Source organism: Neopelma chrysocephalum, unplaced genomic scaffold (assembly GCF_003984885.1).
Source record: "Neopelma chrysocephalum unplaced genomic scaffold, ASM398488v2 Primary Assembly neopelma1_75, whole genome shotgun sequence".
NCBI lineage: Eukaryota > Metazoa > Chordata > Aves > Passeriformes > Pipridae > Neopelma > Neopelma chrysocephalum.
This window is the reverse complement of record NW_020897736.1, coordinates 15,088,065-15,105,516: the sequence shown is the minus strand read 5'-3', so window position 1 is coordinate 15,105,516 and position 17,452 is coordinate 15,088,065. Positions and strand designations below refer to the sequence as shown.

The following is a 17,452-nucleotide window of genomic DNA, read 5'->3' as shown; positions in this document are numbered from 1 at the left end:
TCTGTGCTAGGAGGCAGTGGTCCACACTGGGAGGTGGTGGTTCATGCTGGGGATGGTGGCCGAGGTGTGGTGGTGCTGGGGTTGGTCCCACTACAGCACATCTGTGGGGTGTACGTGCTGTCCCTGTGGGGTCATGGGGAACAGGGAAGGATTCAGCATGGAGAGATGGGGCTGACCTGATGTCCCCAAGGGCTTTCCCCTCCCCTCTGCTACCATCACCCTCCTCACCTATGTTTGCCCTTGTTGAGGCCATGGCAAGCACTGGTGGTCACGGCACACACGGGGCCGTGGCTGCCAGCAGGCACTGCCGGGGGGCTGGAACCCATGCTGAGAGCTGAGCCAAGGGTCCCTGTGTCATTTTAGCCAGGTCCCCTGGGGCTAGTGAGCTCCAGTTCATCCCTGCGGGGACTGGGAAGGCTCTGCTCTGTGGCATCCCTGCAAGGGCCACCTTGCTGGAGCTGGCAGCCTGTCCCGCCGGCACCGTGTGGCTCACGCAGTGGGGACTCCCTCCTGGCCCTCTCCAAGCCCCTGCTACCCGCTGCAGTCTCAGTGCAGAACCTGCACCTCTGCGAGGGCTACGTTGGCCGTGACGGCCGCTCCCACCCCGGCTTCTACTGCCCACGGCTGACTGACCCCCCCGGCCACCGCTACTGCTGCCAGCCCAGCCCGCACGCCCTCAAGTCCTGCTGCTCCCAGCTGGCCCTGGAGGCCCTCACCGGGGTGAACCTCTCCAGCCTGGCCAGCCCTGAGCTACTCCGGTGAGCAGGACTGGGGCTGGGTGTGCTGCTCGGGGATCCCAGCACAACCCCAGGGACTTCCCGTGGCTGTTGGCATTGGGCCTGTGGTGTCTCTTGGAGCCCACATTGGGCCCTGGGTGGCCCTCCCTAGTGCCGCTGTGCTGGGGGGGGCCATGGCTGCCCCTCCTGAAGTGCACCCCCCCCGCAGGAACCCACTGGCCTTGCCCTTCGTTGGGCTCTACGGGCTCCTTGTCCTCCTGCTCATGGCCATCGACCTCTGCCACTTCTACTGGACCCGACGCTGCCACCTCGGCCGCCTCCTGCCCTGCGCCCGCTGCCCACCCTGCAGACCCCGGGGAGGGCCCCCGCCCTGTGCCCAGCCTTCCCACGGTGCCCCCAGCCTGCCACGCCCCAGCCGGGGCTGTTGAGGGGGGCCCGCGGGTGGGGAAGGGTGTCGGGGGTGGTGTCACTCGCACCGGGGTGCAGCGCGGGGGGTGTCCGGGGGGACGCGCGGGGACGGGCACCAGGCCGCAGGCGGTCGGTGCCGGGACCGCCGGGCCGCGGGGCGGCGCTGCAGGCCCGGCCCCTCCCCGTCACGTGACACGGGCGGTGGCGTCCGGGTTCCCCGGGCGATCGGCGGTGACGTCACGGGCGCGATGGAGGAGCCGGTGAGCGGAGACGGGCGGGACCGGGACCGGGACGGGACTGGGGGGGCTCGGGGCCGAGACCGGCGTGGTGGGGCGGGCGGGTCCCTGTCCCGGGGGCTCCCTGTCCCGGGATCCCGGGCCCGTCTCCGGGCGGCCGCCGATGCGGGGCCCGGGGCCGTGTCCCAACCGGTCCCCGTCGGCAGGTGACGGCGGAGCAACTGCGGGCGCGGGGCAACGCGCTGTTCCAGGCGGGGGACCACGGCGCGGCCCTCGCTGCCTACACGGAGGCGCTGAGCCTGAGCGACGCCGCGCCGGAGCGCGCTGTGCTGCACCGCAACCGGGCCGCCTGCTACCTGAAACTGGTGAGCGCGGGCGGGGCGGCCCCGCAGGAACCTGCCCGGCCGGCTGGGGCTGTCTGCCTTGGCCAGGTGCTCCCTGCGCCGGGGGCAGTGTCGGTCCCCAAGTAGAATGCTCTTGGTTCCAGACAGGGCACTATCAGATGTTGTCTCTGCTCACCTTTTCCCCTGTCCCTACCCGCTGTCCCCTGCTGCCCCACCTCCCGGGTGGGCTTTAGGGCCAGGACGCTCCCATCTGTGCCTGGGCTGTGCATGTGCCCTGGGGCTGTCCCCAGGCAGTCACAGCATCTCTGATCTCCCGCTGGGGAACTGTCTCTGAGGCAAGGGGGGAACACAAGGAGTTTCAGGGGCCTGAGTAGACCAGAAGCACCTGATAGGGCTCCACAGGGATCCCTTGAGGGTTGTGTTCTGGGAAGGACAGGGTGTCCCGCTGGGCTGGCTCACAGTCTGCAGTGACGGTGTTCCCAGCCTGTCCCTGCTCCCCAAAACGGGGGGTGTTGGTCTACGTGGGGCCTGCCTGGGCAGCCCTCAGGTTTTGCCTCTCCCAAATCTCTGCAGGAGGATTACGCCAAGGCGGAGGCTGATGCAACTAAAGGTACTGTCAGTGGGGCTGAGGGGGGCTGTCCTCTGTGCTGCCCACCAGGGCAGGCCAGGGCAGGCTGGGGGCTCTGCGATAGACCCTCTTGTGCACAGCCATTGAGGCCGACGGCCGGGACGTGAAGGCGCTGTTCCGCCGTAGCCAGGCGCTGCAGCAGCTGGGCCGCCTGGACCAGGCCGTCGGTGACCTGCAGCGGTGCGTTAGCCTGGAGCCCAGGAACAAGGCCTTCCAGGAGGCCCTGCGTGCGCTGGGCAGCAGCATGCACGAGAAGGTCAGTGGGGGGGGCAGTGGGGGACTGCTGGGCCCCCTGTGGCTGTGGACAGCTGGGGGAGGCAAGGAGGGCTGAGTTGCTCTTTCTGCTCTCTCTCAGATGAAGACCATGTCCTGCACGGACTCAAAGGTACAGCAGATGTTCCAGATCTTGCTGGATCCTAAAGAAGAGGATGAGGACAAGAAGCAGAAGGTCTGAGCTCAGGGAGCATGGGGTAGCGCTGTGGCTGGGAGGTGAGGAGGGGAGGATCAGTGCTCCCAGGTCCACAGTGGATTAGCGGTGCTGCCTGGGCAGACCAGGCTCCCCCCTGCAGAATGTGCTCCCTGAGACGGTGGAGGGCGGGTGCCTGCGGCTGCCGGGGGTTCCTGTGTACGGTGGGCCGGTGATCTAGACAGGAGTCTCCTTTCCCAGGCTGTGCAGAACCTGATCGTGCTGGCGCGAGAGGAGGCCGGAGCAGAGAAGATCTTCCAGAGTGATGGTGTGCGGCTGCTGACGCAGCTGCTGGACACGGCCAAGGCTGACCTGATGCTGGCAGCCCTGCGCACGCTGGTGGGGTTGTGCTCCGGCCACCGCTCCCGGGTAGGTACCGCTGCGCCCAGGGGAGAACCACGCTGGGGAGGCTGCAAAGTGTCAGACGGGAGCTCTGAGCTGTCATGTGCCAGGCCTGAGTTTGTGAGAGGGAAGAATCCTGATAAGGGGCTGGTAAGTGCCAAGGCTTCCCCAGGGCCTTCAGCAGGCAGGTGTGCTTGTACCTGCAGACCTCGGCCATCCTGGCGGAGCTGGGGGCCCCCCGTCTCTCGGCAGTGCTGGGTGTGGAGCACGAGCAGGTGTCCCTGGCTGCCTGCAACCTGCTGCATGTGATGTTCGATTCCCTGAAGGAGGGGCTGCAGAAGGATTTCCGTGGGAAGGAGGACGCAGTGGTGCTTGGTGAGTGTGGGCAGCCTTTGCTGGCTGGTGGGAGGGGACAGTCCCAGGGAAGTGCAGAGCTGCCGTGGGCTCTTCTGCTGTCCACCCTGTCACTGCTCCCTGTGGCAAAGCCAGGCTTTGGTCCAGGGTTAACAGGAGGCAGAAGTCCCTGGTCATGGCAGCATCTCTGCCAGCTGTACCACAGTGGGGGTGAGGCTGTGCCCAAGGCACTGACTGCTGGGCACTATCTCTTCTGGAAGATTCCTCTAAGGACCTGAAACTGCTGATCAAGCACCTCCTGGAGCTGCTGGCACTGGAAGGGGCCTCAGCACACGGCCGTGACAACGCCCTCAACCTGCTTATCAAGGTGGTGCCCAGGAAGTCGCCAAAGGAGACCAACAACAGCATGAGCCTCTGGGTGATTGACCAGGGTGAGCAGAATGGCCAGTAGCGTCCCACTGAGGCATTGTGCCCCTCTGCTATGGTCCTGCACACGCCAATGTGCCCCTCACCAGGGTGTCTGACCCCACCCAGGCCTGAAGAAGATCCTGGAGGTGGGCAGCACGGTGTGCGGCAGCCCGGGCAGCCTGCCTGTGACGGAGAACAGCCGGATGAGTGCCTCTGTCCTGCTGAGCAAACTGTACGAGGACCTGAAGTGCGATGCCGAGAGGGAAAATTTCCACCACCTGTGCGAGGACTACGTGAGGTGACCCAGGGCTCTCAGGGGCTCGGGGGTTTGGTCACCTGCAACCTGGTAGCACCTGTCACCCTCAGTGCTAAAGTCAATTGCAGACACACTGTGGGGGTTTTCAGCAGGTGGGGCAGGAGGCAGCAGGTGGGATCAGCTTGACCTTTTTTGGTGGTCTTTGTGCACAGGGGCTGGTTCGAGGGGCACGAACTGCTGGGGAAGCTGCGGGCCATCCAGACGGTGTCATGCCTGCTGCAGGGCCCCTTGGATGCAGGCAACAGGGTGCTGGAGCTGGAGGGCATCATGGACAGCGTGCTGTCCCTGTGTGCCTCTGTCAGTGAGGCCCACCAGCTGGTAGCGGTGGAGGCGCTGATCCATGCGGCTGACAAGGCCAAGCGTGCCTCCTTCATCACAGCCAACGGCGTCAGCCTGCTCAAGGAGATCTACAAGCACAGCGAGAGGGACAGCATCCGCATCCGTGCGCTCGTGGTGAGTGCGGCGGGATGGAGGAGCGGCGGGGATGAGCCCCGGGGCGGGCTGTGGGTGCAGGACCACCACTCACAGCACTGCCCTTCCCTGCTGGGGGTCTGGGAGGCACACTGGGATGCTCGTGCCCATTCCTGCTCCCACATTCTGCTCGTGGCTGCAGGGGCTCTGCAAGCTGGGATCTGCTGGCGGCACAGACTTCAGCATGAAGCAGTTTGCCGAGGGCTCCACCATGAAGCTGGCCAAGCAGTGCCGCAAGTGAGTGGGGCCGGGTGTGGAGGGAGTGGACAGGGTGCCTCACAGATGGGCTCCTGCAGCTGGGCTCAAGGACTGTTCTCCCAGGTGGCTCTGCAATGAGGCCATCGACACAGGCACACGGCGCTGGGCTGTGGAAGGCCTGGCCTACCTCACCTTTGATGCAGATGTCAAGGAGGAGTTTGTGGAGGACAAGGCAGCAATGCAGGCCATGTTCCAGCTGGCCAAGGTACGTGCCAAGCACTGCAGGGTGGGCACCCTGACACCAGGGAAACATGCCAGAAGGGGTGTGGGGCTCACGCTGTGGGGTGGGGTATATGGAAGATGTTGGGTGTGACGTGTGACCGTTACCACTGCAGTCGGAGGACAGGAGTGTGCTCTATGCCGTCGCCTCCACGCTGGTGAATTGCACTAACAGCTACGACCATGAGGAGCCGGACCCGCAGATGCTGGAGCTGGCCAAGTACGCCAAGCAGCACATTCCAGAGCAGCACCCCAAGGTGAGTGGGGTACGGCTGTGCTCAGGAGGAGAGTGGAGGGGTGGGACAGGGTGTCCTTGGGGCCCACAGGGGTGAGGTCAGGCACCTCGCCGGCCAGCTGGTGCCCCTGAGCCAATTGTGACCCCGCCTGTGGGACAGGACAAGCCAGAGTTCGTGAAGCGGCGGGTGCGGAAGCTGCTGATGGCCGGCGTGGTGTCGGCTCTGGCCTGCATGGTAAAAAGCGAGAACCCGGCGCTCACCAACTCCTGTCGGGAGCTGATCTCCAGGTATGGGTGTGCCAAGGGACAGGAGGGAGCTGGGTTCCCAGGCTGCTGGCATCTTGCTGGCCAACTTACGTGTCCATGGTGAATGACGGCTCCTGGACAGTAAGGGAATGTCCAGGAGTCTGGTGCAGCCTGGGCCCACTGCAGCTGTCTGGGTGCTCCAGCTACTCTCGCTTTGTCCCTAGAGTGTTCCTGGCGCTGGTGGAGGAGGCAGAGGACCGGGGTGGTGTGGTTGCACAGGGAGGAGGCAAGGTGAGGGGATGGGACCCCACTGTGCTGTTGCCCTGCACCGATCTGGATGGCTGGGGCTCAGGGGGCTGGGGGTCTCTGCTTTGCAGGGGCCAGACTGGCTGCCTCGTACATGAGGCTGCTGTGGGCTGGCTGCAGGACGAGCTGCTGTTTCTGCTCACAGGCTCTGATCCCACTGTCCCTGGAGGGCACTGAGGTGGGGCAGACCAAGGCAGCACAGGCCCTGGCAAAGATCACCATCACTTCTAACCCAGAGATGGCGTTCCCTGGGGAGCGGGTGAGTGCTGTGGCTGGGGAATAGGGGTCAGGTCTGCCGACTGGGGGCTCATGTAAGAACAGCAGTGGGCACTGACTCAGTCCCATGTGTGCTGTCTCTACAGATCTACGAGGTGGTGCGACCCCTGGTCAGCCTCCTGCACCTGCAGCGCACGGGCCTGGAGAACTTCGAGGGGCTGATGGCCTTGACCAACCTGGCCGGCATCAGCGAGAGGCTGCGGTAAGAATGGGAGGAGAGGGGAGCTGGCTGTTCCCTCAGGCCCAGTGGGCTTCCCTGGGCAGGGAGCACTCACACTCCCCATCCTGCAGGCAGAAGATCCTGAAGGAGCGGGCCGTGCCCATGATTGAGGGCTACATGTTTGAGGAGCACGAGTTGATCCGGCTGGCTGCGACTGAGTGTATGTGCAACATGGCCATGAGCAAGGAGGTGAGGGCTGGGCTGGGCTGGGGTCTGCGCTGGGCTGCTGGACCCCCACACCCCCACCCATCCCCTCCTCCTCCTGTTGTGCAGGTGCAGGAGCTGTTCCTGGCCGAGGGCAGTGACCGGCTAAAGCTGATGGTCCTGTACAGTGGGGAGGAAGATGAGAAGCTGCGTCGGGCAGCCTCGGGGACCCTGGCAATGCTCACTGCCCTGCACCCTCCCATCTGCAAGCGCATCCCCCAGGTGGTGAGCGCCCAGCAGTGGGGCGGGACAGCACCCTGTGTCCCTTATTCCCTCCCCACGGTGGCCTGGAGCTCTGTCCCAGTGCTGGCCCCAGAAGAGGGGGGAACCTGTCCTGACCCCTCAGCCTGACTAAGCTGGGACTGTCGGGGGGGAGGAGCTGGCTCCCTTCTCTCGAGGGGCCATGCTGATGTTGGCCCCACTCTCCTACAGACGGTGCACTGGCTGGAGATCCTGCAGGCCCTGCTGCTGAGCCCCAGCCCCGAGCTGCAGCACCGCGGCGCCGTAGTGGTGATGAACATGATGGCGGCTGCACAGGAAGTGGCTGAGCAGCTCATCGCCAGCGAGATGCTGGAGATCCTCTCCGTGCTGGCCAAGGACAAGGACAAACCACGAGTGGCCCAGGCAGCCCAGGAGAGCCTGGCTCAGGCTGTGGCCTATGGCCTGATCAAGCCCAACCCTGGCCAGGCCTGAGGGCCCGTGGGGCTCTCGCACACGCTGCACATGCTGCTGGGGCTGTGCTCACACACTGCCGGGGCTCCGGCACACGCTGCCGGGGTCAGTGCTCACACGCTGCTCTCAGGGTGGCCCCGGCAGGGTCCGGCCACCCACGGGGCTGGCTCAGCACTGCCCGGGGCTGGGGCCACGCTGTGCCCGGCGGCACCATCCCAGTGTCCCAGGGCGAGGAGGAGGAGGGGACTCGCCGCTGCCTTTGCCACCGTCTGCCTTAGCCGGGAGGGCCGGCCCGGGGCCGGGGCCGGGACCGGCGCGGTGGGGCTGGGCCCGCCCGGTGACACTAAAGCTGCTCCTGGACCACGGCCCAGCTTCTGTCCATCTGTCCGTCAGTACCTCCGCCGTCACCTCCGGTCCCGCCCCTCCCTTCCGCCGGCATGGCGGCGCCCGCCCGCGCCTGGCTCGTGTTCGGGTTCAGCCCCGAGGAGGCGGCCGGGGAGCCGGGACCGGGCCCAGTGCCGCGGCGGCTGGAGGCGGGTCCCGAGGGGATCCTCCGCGTGTGGCCCGCGTGGAGCTACGTGGTCGTGGAGACCGGTGAGCGCCCCCGGCCCGCCCGGTGCTCCGGTCCCTCCCGCCGTTCCGGTGTGGCCCTTTGCCGGCTGGTGCACGGTTCCCGTTCCCGTCCCCGTTCCGCCCCGCGCCACCGCGCCGGTCCCCTCTGTCCGTCCTGTCCGCCCCGCCCCCTGACTCGGGATGGGACCCCTCCGCCCTCCCACCCCGCCGGTTCCCCCGGGATGTCCCCGTTTCCCCTCGGTGTCGGTCCCCCCGGCTGTGTCTGCGTTCCCATGCGTTGCCGGTTCGCCCGGGTTGTCCCCGTCCCGCCCCCCGCGACGCTCCCCGCTGGTTCCCCCGTGACGTTCCCGTCCCGGCCTCCCAGACCCCCGGGCTGTCCCCGTCCCGCCCCCCGCCCTGTCCCCAGCGCCGGTCTCTGAAGTGCCGCCGCGGCAGGCGCGGGGCTGGAGGTGCGGAGCGCGGGGCTGCGGCGGCGGCTGCCGGGCTGGGCCGAGGCTCTGCCGTCCGAGACGCACCTCGTGCTGCGGGGCCCGGCCGAGGCCCGCGCCTGGCGGCGGGAGGCGGCGGTGACGGGCGCGCTGCAGGACGAGCCCGCCTGGAGCCGGGCGCTGCCGCCGGAGCCCCACCAGCCGCTGCCGCTGCTGCCCGGCGGCTTCGCCACGCCGCGGCCGCCCTTCTTCACCGCGCTGCCGGCCGGACTGCGCGCCCGGCGGCTCGCCCTGGGCACGGAGCACGCCCTGGTGCTGGGCGCCGCCGGCGAGGTCTTCACCTGGGGCGGCGGCAGGTGAGCGGGGGCTCTGGGGGCACAGGGGTGCGTGAGAGGGGCGGCAGCGGTCTCGGGAGGGAAGCTGGTGGGTCACGGGTGGGGATTCAGGAACAACAGGGTAAACACTGTGTTGAGGGGATGCCGAGAGAATGACGGGGATGCAGAATGAGTGTGGAGGATACAGGAGGGGCTTTGTGGGGTGCAGGTGAGAGGATGTCCGGATGGGGGTCACCTCAGGGACTGAGCCCCCCCTTAGCCTGCAGGCTTTAGACACACCAGTTCACATCTCTGTAGTGTTGATTGGTGAGTCAACACAGTAACATAATCTAATTAAGTGATTTAATGATCAGCAGCGGATTCACTAATAACCACCCCGTTCATTGCATCCTGATCCCTCTGTTATTCCCTATGTTGCACAGAATTACTGAGCTTCAGTTAATAACTTTTGAGCCATCTGGATCACATACAGGTGGTACTGTGTTATGGTCCTTCCCTCTGCCCTTGCATACTGCCTAGGGCTGGGATGTGGGGGCTCGGGAAGGATATAGGAGTGCAGTTGGGACAATAGTATTGGGGCACCAGCCCCAGGTGCCCTGTGCTCACCCCCATGCTGATGGGATCTGTTCCTCACCCAAGCCAGGTCCCGCTGGGTACCAGCACATCCCTCTGGCACAGGCAACCCAACTCGCAGCTTCTCCCAGGGACGGCTGGCCTGGCCATGCTCCCATTTCCTCTGTGTCCCCTCTTGCTGGCCCCACGAGCACTCGTGTCTCCTCTGCAGGTGCCAGGGCCATGGCTCCTGTGGGGCCTCTACTCTGGCTTGTGACCCCCTCTGGGCAGCCTCCAAGGACACTTGGGTGTCTCTGTGTAACCACTGAGGTCCCTGCTCTGTTCCTGCTCCTCTGTTAACTTGCCACACCAACACCAGCTCTATGTTTCCGAGCTGGAGGTTTGTTCCATCAGTCTGACAGTTCAGTGCCAGATCCCTCTGCTACAGCCTGTGGGAGAGCAGTGAACCCCTTGGGAAAAGCCTCCAGCCCTGGTGCCCCGTGTCACCTGCCAGCCGCTGAACTTGGGTACATTTAACAGCCAGCGGCATCGCTCAGTTTATTCCCACGGAGGTGTTTGTTCATTTGGGGGTTGCTTGTGCGTGTGCTCCCCCAGTCAGGTTTTCCAAGGAGGCACCAGAGAGCCCGGCCCCAGGTCCCTGTGCTCTGGATCCCTGAGTTCTGCTGATGCATGATGAGGCTTGGCCACAGGAACTGGCTGTTCCTGTCTGTAGGGTGGAAGGGGTGCTGTGTTCCTCTTTCTTTGCCACTTATGGAAAACAAACGCAGTACTGACCATCAGTCAGTGTCACAAGCTGCATACCTGGGCCCAGTGCCCTCCCCATTCCTCATCGCTCAGGAGCTTTTCACTCCCCAGTCCCTTCTCCTCAGTTGCTGGCTCTAGGCCAGCTGGTAGCAAACACAAAACTCAGTTTACATCAGCAGTTCTTGCTTTGCAGACACTACGTTGTTTTATCCTTCTTGCCTTCAGAGGAAAGGTTTCTATATGTGGGAATGTGTACTTTAGGATTAACCTTTTTGGAATTTGGTTATTCAACACGGCTGAGAATCCTCTCACCCATCCCTGTGCCAGCTGTGTCCTGCAGTGTGACAGCTCTGCTGTGTAACAGACAGGTGCTGGCCCAGCTCACCCCTTTGTAGCCCCTCTCTTACTGCTGGCTGTGGTTGCCATCACCCTGTCGGGCTGGAGCCCCTTTCCCATTGCAGCACACCCTTCCCTGTCCCTGAGCTCTCAGTGTCTCTTTGCCTTGGTCCTCTGCTGATTCCTCCTATGGAAGGTGAAAATGCTTCCCAGTGCTGTGCATTAGCACAGCTGTTGGCTGTCCGGGCTGTCATATTGGTGCTCCCCAGACCACACAGGCCAAGCTGCTCCTCTCCCTCCTACAGCCCCCGCCAGCTCCTCCTGCTTCTGCCCCAGCTCTGACAACTAAAGCCCCCAGTGGTCTGTCCCACTGCTCCCCAGTGACCCCTGGCTGTAATTGGGATCTGGTGCTGGGCATCGCCCTACCACCAACACTCGGCTTTTCCCTATTCCTGGAGTCAGCTCTGCCCTTCAGCATCTCAAGCTCTGCCAGCCTGGATGGTCCTGGGAGCTGTGTCATCCCATGGCTGGCGCTGCCTGTGCCCCCCGTCCCACGGTTGGCAGCACGCAGGGAGACACAGTTTGCCCACGTAGGGAGGATTCACACGCCTTAGGGTGTGTCTTTAGATCCTGCCCTCATTTGTGCCCACCATGGAAAACATTTGTGCTGGCAGCTGGTGCCTTCCTGGGATGAGCCCAAACTTGTCCCTGGTGGGATCCTTCCTGTGCTTCAAGGCTTGGGGCCAAACGGATTGGCACTGCTGGTTGCTGGCTCAGCATGGCCCAATGAGCTCTGCAGTCGATCCCTTGCTCACTGCACTGACTCATAAAAATATTGATCAATCTGAAGTTGTGTCATCGCTGCACAGTGCACACCAATTGTTTGATGACACAGACTCTTGTCTCACATGTTGTGTCATGCCTGCTGCAGCTCACCAAGCTGTGGGGCGTGGGGGCACCCTCCTTCCCTGCCCCAACCTGAGCCCTGTGTCTCCGCTGCACCCCCCGGCATTGGGTGGCCATGGGAGGCTGGGGCTGTGTCAGTGGCAGCAGGAAGGGCTTGGTGGGGAGTGTGGGCAGGAGGCAGGAGGACTGGAGGCAGTGGCATATGGGGGTATCTGTCTGTCTGTCCCTCTGTGTGTCCCTGCAGGCATGGGCAGCTCGGCCACGGGACGCTGGAGTCGGAGCCGCAGCCACGGCTGGTGGAGGCGCTGGCCGGGGTGCCCATGTGGGCAGTGGCAGCTGGCGGGTGGCATTCGGCCAGCGTTAGTGGTGAGGGGCTGGGCCTGGCATGGGAGGTCAGGGCACTGGTGGCAGCGTACGGCCCTGGTGGGACCTGGCCCAGGGGTGGGGAATGGGGTGCTGGTGCCCCCAGAGCACCCGGCGCTGCTGCTAAGGGCTGAACTCAGCCTGATGCATTTCCCCTCCACCCTGCAGAGGCAGGAGACCTGTACATGTGGGGCTGGAACGAGTCAGGGCAGCTGGCTCTGCCCTCCAAGGCACTGGTAGAGGAGCGGGCTCAGGATGATGTGCACACAGGTGGGTGCTGCTGGCTGGGCTGGGGGCAGGGGGTGCAGGGTCTCTGCACGGCTGAATGCAGGACCGGTGCAGTTCAAGCCTGCAGGAAATGCTGGCGGTGCCCAGTCGCTCCTGGGACCTGAGAGTCAGCTCTTCAACAGGAAATGCCAAGCTGGTGCCCCGCCAGGAGCAGTCGGCTGCCAAAGACACCCCATTCATCTCCATCCAGGCATTCCCAGCGCTGCTGGATCTGCCACAGGACCTGGAGGTCAGTGGGGTCAGCTGTGGGTCCCGACACACAGCTGTTGTCACACGTGAGTGCCTGGTGGGGCTGGGGGCAGCACCCCTGGGGGTGAGGGGGGGGCTGAGGGGGGCAGGGGCTCACCAGGCACTGGCTGATGGTGCTGTCCTGCTTGCAGGAGGTGGAGAGCTCTACACCTGGGGCTGGGGTAAGTGACACCTCGGCTTTGGGACCTTACAAACCCCCACAGGAGCAGCTTCTGGTTCCTGCTCCTTCACCCTTGGCTCTTTTATCACTGTGAGGGGCCCGTTTGCGCCAGGGGACTCTGGCGTTCCCTCTCCCCCACAAACGTCCAGGAGCCATCACCCTGTGAGGCCCCGGGCCACATTGTGTCACAACTGTGTCTGCAGGTAAATACGGACAGCTGGGACACGGGGACACTGCCAGCTCTGACCAGGCACGTCGGGTCGAGCACCTGGTGGCCGAGGGGCTGCGGGCGGAGGAGGTGGTGTGCGGGCCTTGGACCACCTATGTCCGCGTGTTGGAGCCATGAGGCCCTGGAGCCCCCCCAGCCATGGCTGCTGCCAGGAGGAGGATGAGGGCGAGCTTTGCTCTACAGGACCAGCCCCAAGACCAGTCAGGACATGGATTGAGGCTGCAGGCCCTGAGGGTGGCTCCTGCTTGGCTCAGACTCCCAGAGCTGCACCTGAGATTTTGGGGTGTTGAGTTTGCCCCCCCCCCATCCCCCTCCTTCCCCCCATTTCTTCTCCTCCTCACCACAGGCACCACCCCAACAGACTTGGACTTGTGGACTGTACAGGGACTTTATTCACAACATCTGGAAAAATCTTTTAAATAAAAGCAAATTTCTCAAGGGGGGAGCTGGAGGTGGGTTATCCTGGAGTGGGTGACGCTGCCGGGTGCAGGGGCCTCAGCACGAGGCGTTGGTGGTGGTGGAGTTGAGGATGCGGGAGGTGCTTTCAGAGCTGGAAGCCTTTGAAAGTTCGCGCTGTGGGAACAAGAAGGGGAAGAGGGGGATGAAGGGAAGGAGGGAGGGGCAGCAAGGTCAGGGCCACTGCTTCGAAGGTCAGTAGGGACGCAGAGAGAGGTCGGGATGGGCAGGGAGGGCAGCCCAACCTGCTAAAGGGAGATAGAAAACTAATTAATAATAGAACTATGTAACCTGTAGCCAATGAACATTAATGCCTTTGTTTTGCTAAAATGTATAAATAGTAAAAAGTTTTGATAGTTGGGTGCTTGATTTGTGGGAACTCCCACCTTGCACCCTGGTCAGAATAAACAATGTCTCCTTTCTAAACCTCTTTGTCCATGTTTAGAGACCTCCTAAAATCTGCAGCATCAGTAGGAGAAGGGGACAGGAACAGTTGTGTTCAGCTGCTGGAGGAAGGGAACTCCTGGCAGGAATCTGCTTCCATCACAAATCAGCCCCAGCCCTACCCAAGTCTGCGTGCCAGCCTGGGAGCACAGCCTGGAACAGGGAACCCTTCAGCCCAGTTCCAGGGCACACAGGGTGCCCCAACACCAGGTCAGTTGCCACAGGGAAGAGATTGGGGCAGTCCACTGTCACACAAAGGTAAAGCTCAGGCTCAGCCCATCCTGACAAAAGAACAGAGGCTGCCCAGGGCCCCCCAGCCCTAGAGAGCAAAGCCCCATCCACTGGCAGCCCCCTGCAGGCTCTGCTCACCCCACCACCCCCAGAGACTAGTGGAGAAGGTGGGACTGAAGCAGGGTCCCCCTTACGGGCTCAACAAGCAGAGCTGGGCCTTGGGCTCTGTCCCCACACAGGGGTATCGTTGAGCCCAGCCTGGCCCCTGTGCTGGTGTCTGTCCCCACTGGCTGCTCAGGGCCGTGTGTGACCTGAGGCAGGAGCAGCGTGAGACCTCCACCACCAAACTGCAGTTTGAAATTCTCTATGTGGAGCCACAGGCACGGGCAGGAGCAGCCACCCTACGTGGGGACATGGGGGGGACACAGCCCTGGGGGTGCTCGGGGAAGGGGGAGCATCTGTCCTGTGCCGCCTGGGGAGGGGGTGGGGTTAGAAGAGGTGAATTACCACAAACTCAGAATAGGTGCTGGCAACAGAACTAACGCTGTGGTTACGCTGGGCAGGGGCTGTGGGGGTGCACCCACCGCTCAGGGTGGTTCCATCCAGCTGGGACACGTTCTCCTTGTTCCACTGCCTCAGCCTGGGTCGGGGGGGCTTTGCTGCCGCGCGGCTGGGGGTCCGGGCACGGCCAAACTGCAGGAGGAGGCAACAGTTACGGGATGCAGGAATTGAGTGGAGGCAGGAGAGCTGAGGCAGCTTCAGTGCCTGTCCCTCTGTGAGGCCAGAGCGGTGTCAGGCTCTGGGTGCTCTCTGGAGTCTGGGGCTGGATTCTAATCTCAGAAACATATAGCATAGAGTCACAGAATCCTGGAAATGGTTTGGGTGGGAAGGGACCTTAAAAAGCCCATCTTGTTCCACCCCAGTGGCAGGGGTGCCACCCACTAGACTAAGGGTGCTCAGGCCCTGTCCAGCAGCACAACCATATTTTGAAGGTCCCCCAAGCTGCAGGCTCAGCAGCAAGGAACAGGGGTACACTAGAAATCTGGGCTGGAGAAAGATTTCCTGCCACCCTCCTCCTCCCTCAGGTCCCAGAAACTCCCCACCAGGATGGCAGCAGCCTCACAGAGCAGGCTGCAGACAAACAGGAGCTGCAGCCCCCCAGGAACTTGGCAGGGGAAGCAGAGAAGCACAGGGTGACAACAGGCAGAGCTGTGCCGCCCTGGTTTGCCCATCCCAGCCCTGGGCAGGTCCCCCAAGGCCCCCCACCTTCTTCCCAGAGGGCGGCAGCCGAGACGTGGGTGAGTGGGAGATGGTTCCCCCAAAGGCTGAGCGAACAGTGCTGTTTGGGGTAGTGCTGGTGATGGAGGTGCCGTGGAACTGAGGAGAAAGCAGAGCACACATTACACGAGGGACACCTCCCTGCAGAGCCACAGCACCTTGACCCCTCCTGCGGGGCCAAGGCCAGCCCAAGGCCAGGCTCCAGCCTGGGGAGAGCTCAGCTCCGAGCAGGGCCCCGGCCCAGCTGCACTGCTCCACAGGGACATTTTACCTTCCTTACTTTGGCAGGTGTGTGGGGACTGAGGCCACGCCGCTTGATGGGGGTCCGTGGGGTGCTGCCATACAGCATCTCCGTTTCTATCTGCCGGCTCTTCTTCAGGTGCTGCGGGAGACATGTGCACTTACACACCTGAACACCGTGGAGCTGGGGCATCTCTGTGCCACTGCCAGTGGGCTCTGCCCTGCCAACAGCTTGGCAAGGCCATGCAGCAGGAATTTCACCAAACATTTACAGGTATCCAGAGCCAAGTGGCACCTCTGGCACAGCTGGGGCCAAGAAAGGGGCTCAGCACACACAGACACAACAGCAATGGGCACCTGTCCCACCACCTGCTGCTTCCAGGCTGGGATTGAGCAGACAAAGCCCAGGGCAGCAGCTGGGGGCCACTGGGGCCCACCACAGACACTCCCAGGGTGGCATTCCCAGGCAGGAGCCAGCATGCTCAGCTCCACACTCACCCGCTCCTGCTTCTCCTTCTCCTTCTCTAGGCGGTACAGCTGCCACTGCTCTGACACGTATTCCATGAACTGCTGCCCCTTAACCAGGAAAGGCTCCTTGAACTCCTGCTCCCAGGCTTCGACCTTTCTCTCCAGCTCCTCCTGCAGCTGATCAGGACATGAGGTCAGTGTAGGGACTGACCAAACGTGGGTGTCCCCATGCTCAGGGATCCCTTCTCCTTGGTCAGTGGGACCACAGCTCCTTCCCCAGGGCTAGACCTACCCTGGACAGTGTCTTCTGCAGCTTTGCTCGCTGCTTTTCCTCCTTTAGCAGGTTCCCCCCGCGGTTGGTGAAGCGGCTGGGGTCAGTTGCTTTTCTCTGGTAGAGAAAGGGGATCAGTAGAGACTTAAACACACCACCCAGCTCCCCCCACCCCCCGGGGAGCCAGCCTTGCACAAACACCCCAGTGCTCAAGACAGCACCTCATCCCTGCACTGGCCCACTGTGCCTCCCCAGTGCCTCCCTGCTCCTTCCCAGAGTGCTCAGCCCCTGGGAGCAGAGGTGTGTGCTGCCCCATGACCCGGTGTGCTCCTGCCCAGACAATACCTCCAGCTCCAGGAACAGCTTCCAGTTCTCCTCCCATTTCTGAACCGCCTCAAACAGATCTTTGTGTGTTTCATAGTAGCTCTTTATCTTGCCCACCTCGTGATCATGCAGCTCGAGCAGGGTCTCTGTGTAATCCTCTGGAAGGGCACAATAGCCTGGTCAGGGGGCAGCTGGGACCCCTGGACCCCTCCCCACAGCCGCCTGGCCAGCTGGCACCCACCATCATAGAAGGGGCCGAAGCCTTCCCTCTGCTCCTGGCTGTAGAAACATTTGTCCCAGTAGTCAGCCAGCTCTGCCCGGATTGCCTGGATCACGGATTTCATGTTCTGCAGCTTCAGCTCCTCCAGGTGGTCCACTTCCAACTGCAACTGCTCCCAGGATCAGAGCACAGGTCAGGGAGAAAAAGGAGGGGCAGAACAGGATTCATCTTCTGCACAAGCCACTTTCTAGGATGAGGCAGCTGCCAGCACCAACCCCCAGCTCCTCCCCTCACGAGGGCAGGATTTGGCCCACTCCCTTCACCACTGACTGAGCAAACAGGAGCATGAGAGCTTCAGGAGCTACTACCCCCAGCCCTCCTGCCTTGGGCATAGCAGGGTCCTTACAGCTCTCCTGGTTTTGGCTCTGCACCCATCCACGTGCACGGCCGAGGTCTCTCTCTCCTCCTGTGGGATCTGCAGCCTTTCCCAGAGCGCGACAATCCTGGAGCGCAGCTCCGCACACACGGCCTCGTTCAGAGCCCGCCGGGCTTCCAGCTGCAGGGAGGGGGAGCAGGGGGTCAGTGCAGCCCTTGGCTCTGCTACACCCGCAAAGCCATGCACTCGGCACCCAAGATCTCCTCAAACCCCCCAAAGGGATGCTCTGACATACAGCCTTGCCCGAAAGCCAGCGGTCACTCTTGCATTGTGATGGCAGCTGCCGTCAGAACCCACAGCAGCCCCAAATGCTGCCTTGGTGCACGGCGTACCTGCTGCAGCAGGTTCTGGAGGGCCACGATGTTGTCCTTGGACAGGCAGAACTCCTCCTCGTTCTCGCACACCACGTCCCGCTCGAAGCTGGTGTCCGGGGTGTGGTCCAGCTCCTCCATGAGCAGGATGATCTGACGCTTGTTGCTGACAAACTCTTCCCGCCTTTGCTCCTGGGGGTGAGGGGCAGTGTCAGGAACCAGTGGGCCCCCCATGGGTCCTTC

General features: G+C 63.2%; 4 protein-coding genes across 9 annotated transcripts in view; 3 read left to right on the top strand and 1 right to left on the bottom strand.

Moving 5' to 3' along the window:
* Positions 1–17,452, bottom strand: part of PRC1 (protein regulator of cytokinesis 1) — a 28,213-nt gene that overhangs the window by 9,151 nt on the left and 1,610 nt on the right. The window contains exons 5-16 of one of the 5 annotated variants that reach the window (XM_027688579.1): positions 17,231–17,401; positions 16,869–17,018; positions 16,484–16,631; positions 16,264–16,400; positions 15,940–16,035; positions 15,678–15,824; positions 15,211–15,321; positions 14,928–15,038; positions 14,169–14,354; positions 13,007–13,103; positions 9,611–9,615; positions 2,485–2,495 (exon numbers count right to left, since the gene is read on the bottom strand). In XM_027688579.1, coding sequence (XP_027544380.1) covers positions 13,026–13,103; positions 14,169–14,354; positions 14,928–15,038; positions 15,211–15,321; positions 15,678–15,824; positions 15,940–16,035; positions 16,264–16,400; positions 16,484–16,631; positions 16,869–17,018; positions 17,231–17,401 — 1,335 coding nt within the window. In that variant the 3' untranslated portion in view covers positions 2,485–2,495; positions 9,611–9,615; positions 13,007–13,025. Of the gene's footprint in view, positions 1–2,484; positions 2,496–9,610; positions 9,616–13,006; positions 13,104–14,168; positions 14,355–14,927; positions 15,039–15,210; positions 15,322–15,677; positions 15,825–15,939; positions 16,036–16,263; positions 16,401–16,483; positions 16,632–16,868; positions 17,019–17,230; positions 17,402–17,452 lie in introns of those variants that run through there. The other 4 variants (XR_003535038.1, XM_027688578.1, XM_027688581.1 and 1 more) reach the window with 4 other exon arrangements.
* On the top strand, positions 53–1,165 carry LOC113970050 (protein shisa-like-1). Its single transcript, XM_027688535.1, has 3 exons — positions 53–64; positions 364–758; positions 946–1,165. The coding sequence occupies exons 1-3, from the start codon at positions 53–55 to the stop codon at positions 1,163–1,165; spliced, it is 627 nt and encodes a 208-aa protein (XP_027544336.1).
* Positions 1,333–7,496, top strand: UNC45A (unc-45 myosin chaperone A). The gene is made up of 20 exons (XM_027688564.1): positions 1,333–1,405; positions 1,588–1,746; positions 2,299–2,335; positions 2,434–2,609; positions 2,709–2,801; positions 3,021–3,188; positions 3,368–3,536; positions 3,776–3,946; positions 4,050–4,221; positions 4,392–4,692; positions 4,853–4,947; positions 5,032–5,173; positions 5,304–5,444; positions 5,583–5,710; positions 5,893–5,959; positions 6,120–6,233; positions 6,337–6,452; positions 6,542–6,659; positions 6,744–6,899; positions 7,107–7,496. The coding sequence occupies exons 1-20, from the start codon at positions 1,394–1,396 to the stop codon at positions 7,365–7,367; spliced, it is 2,796 nt and encodes a 931-aa protein (XP_027544365.1). The 5' UTR covers positions 1,333–1,393; the 3' UTR covers positions 7,368–7,496.
* On the top strand, positions 7,753–13,017 carry RCCD1 (RCC1 domain containing 1). Of its 2 annotated transcripts, none has more exons than XM_027688592.1 (7): positions 7,753–7,940; positions 8,355–8,703; positions 11,486–11,607; positions 11,773–11,874; positions 12,015–12,121; positions 12,273–12,302; positions 12,505–13,017. In XM_027688592.1, the coding sequence occupies exons 1-7, from the start codon at positions 7,784–7,786 to the stop codon at positions 12,691–12,693; spliced, it is 1,056 nt and encodes a 351-aa protein (XP_027544393.1). In that variant the 5' UTR covers positions 7,753–7,783; the 3' UTR covers positions 12,694–13,017. The 2 variants fall into 2 exon arrangements, with proteins under 2 accessions (XP_027544393.1, XP_027544392.1); XM_027688591.1 differs by having other exon boundaries at positions 12,015–12,167.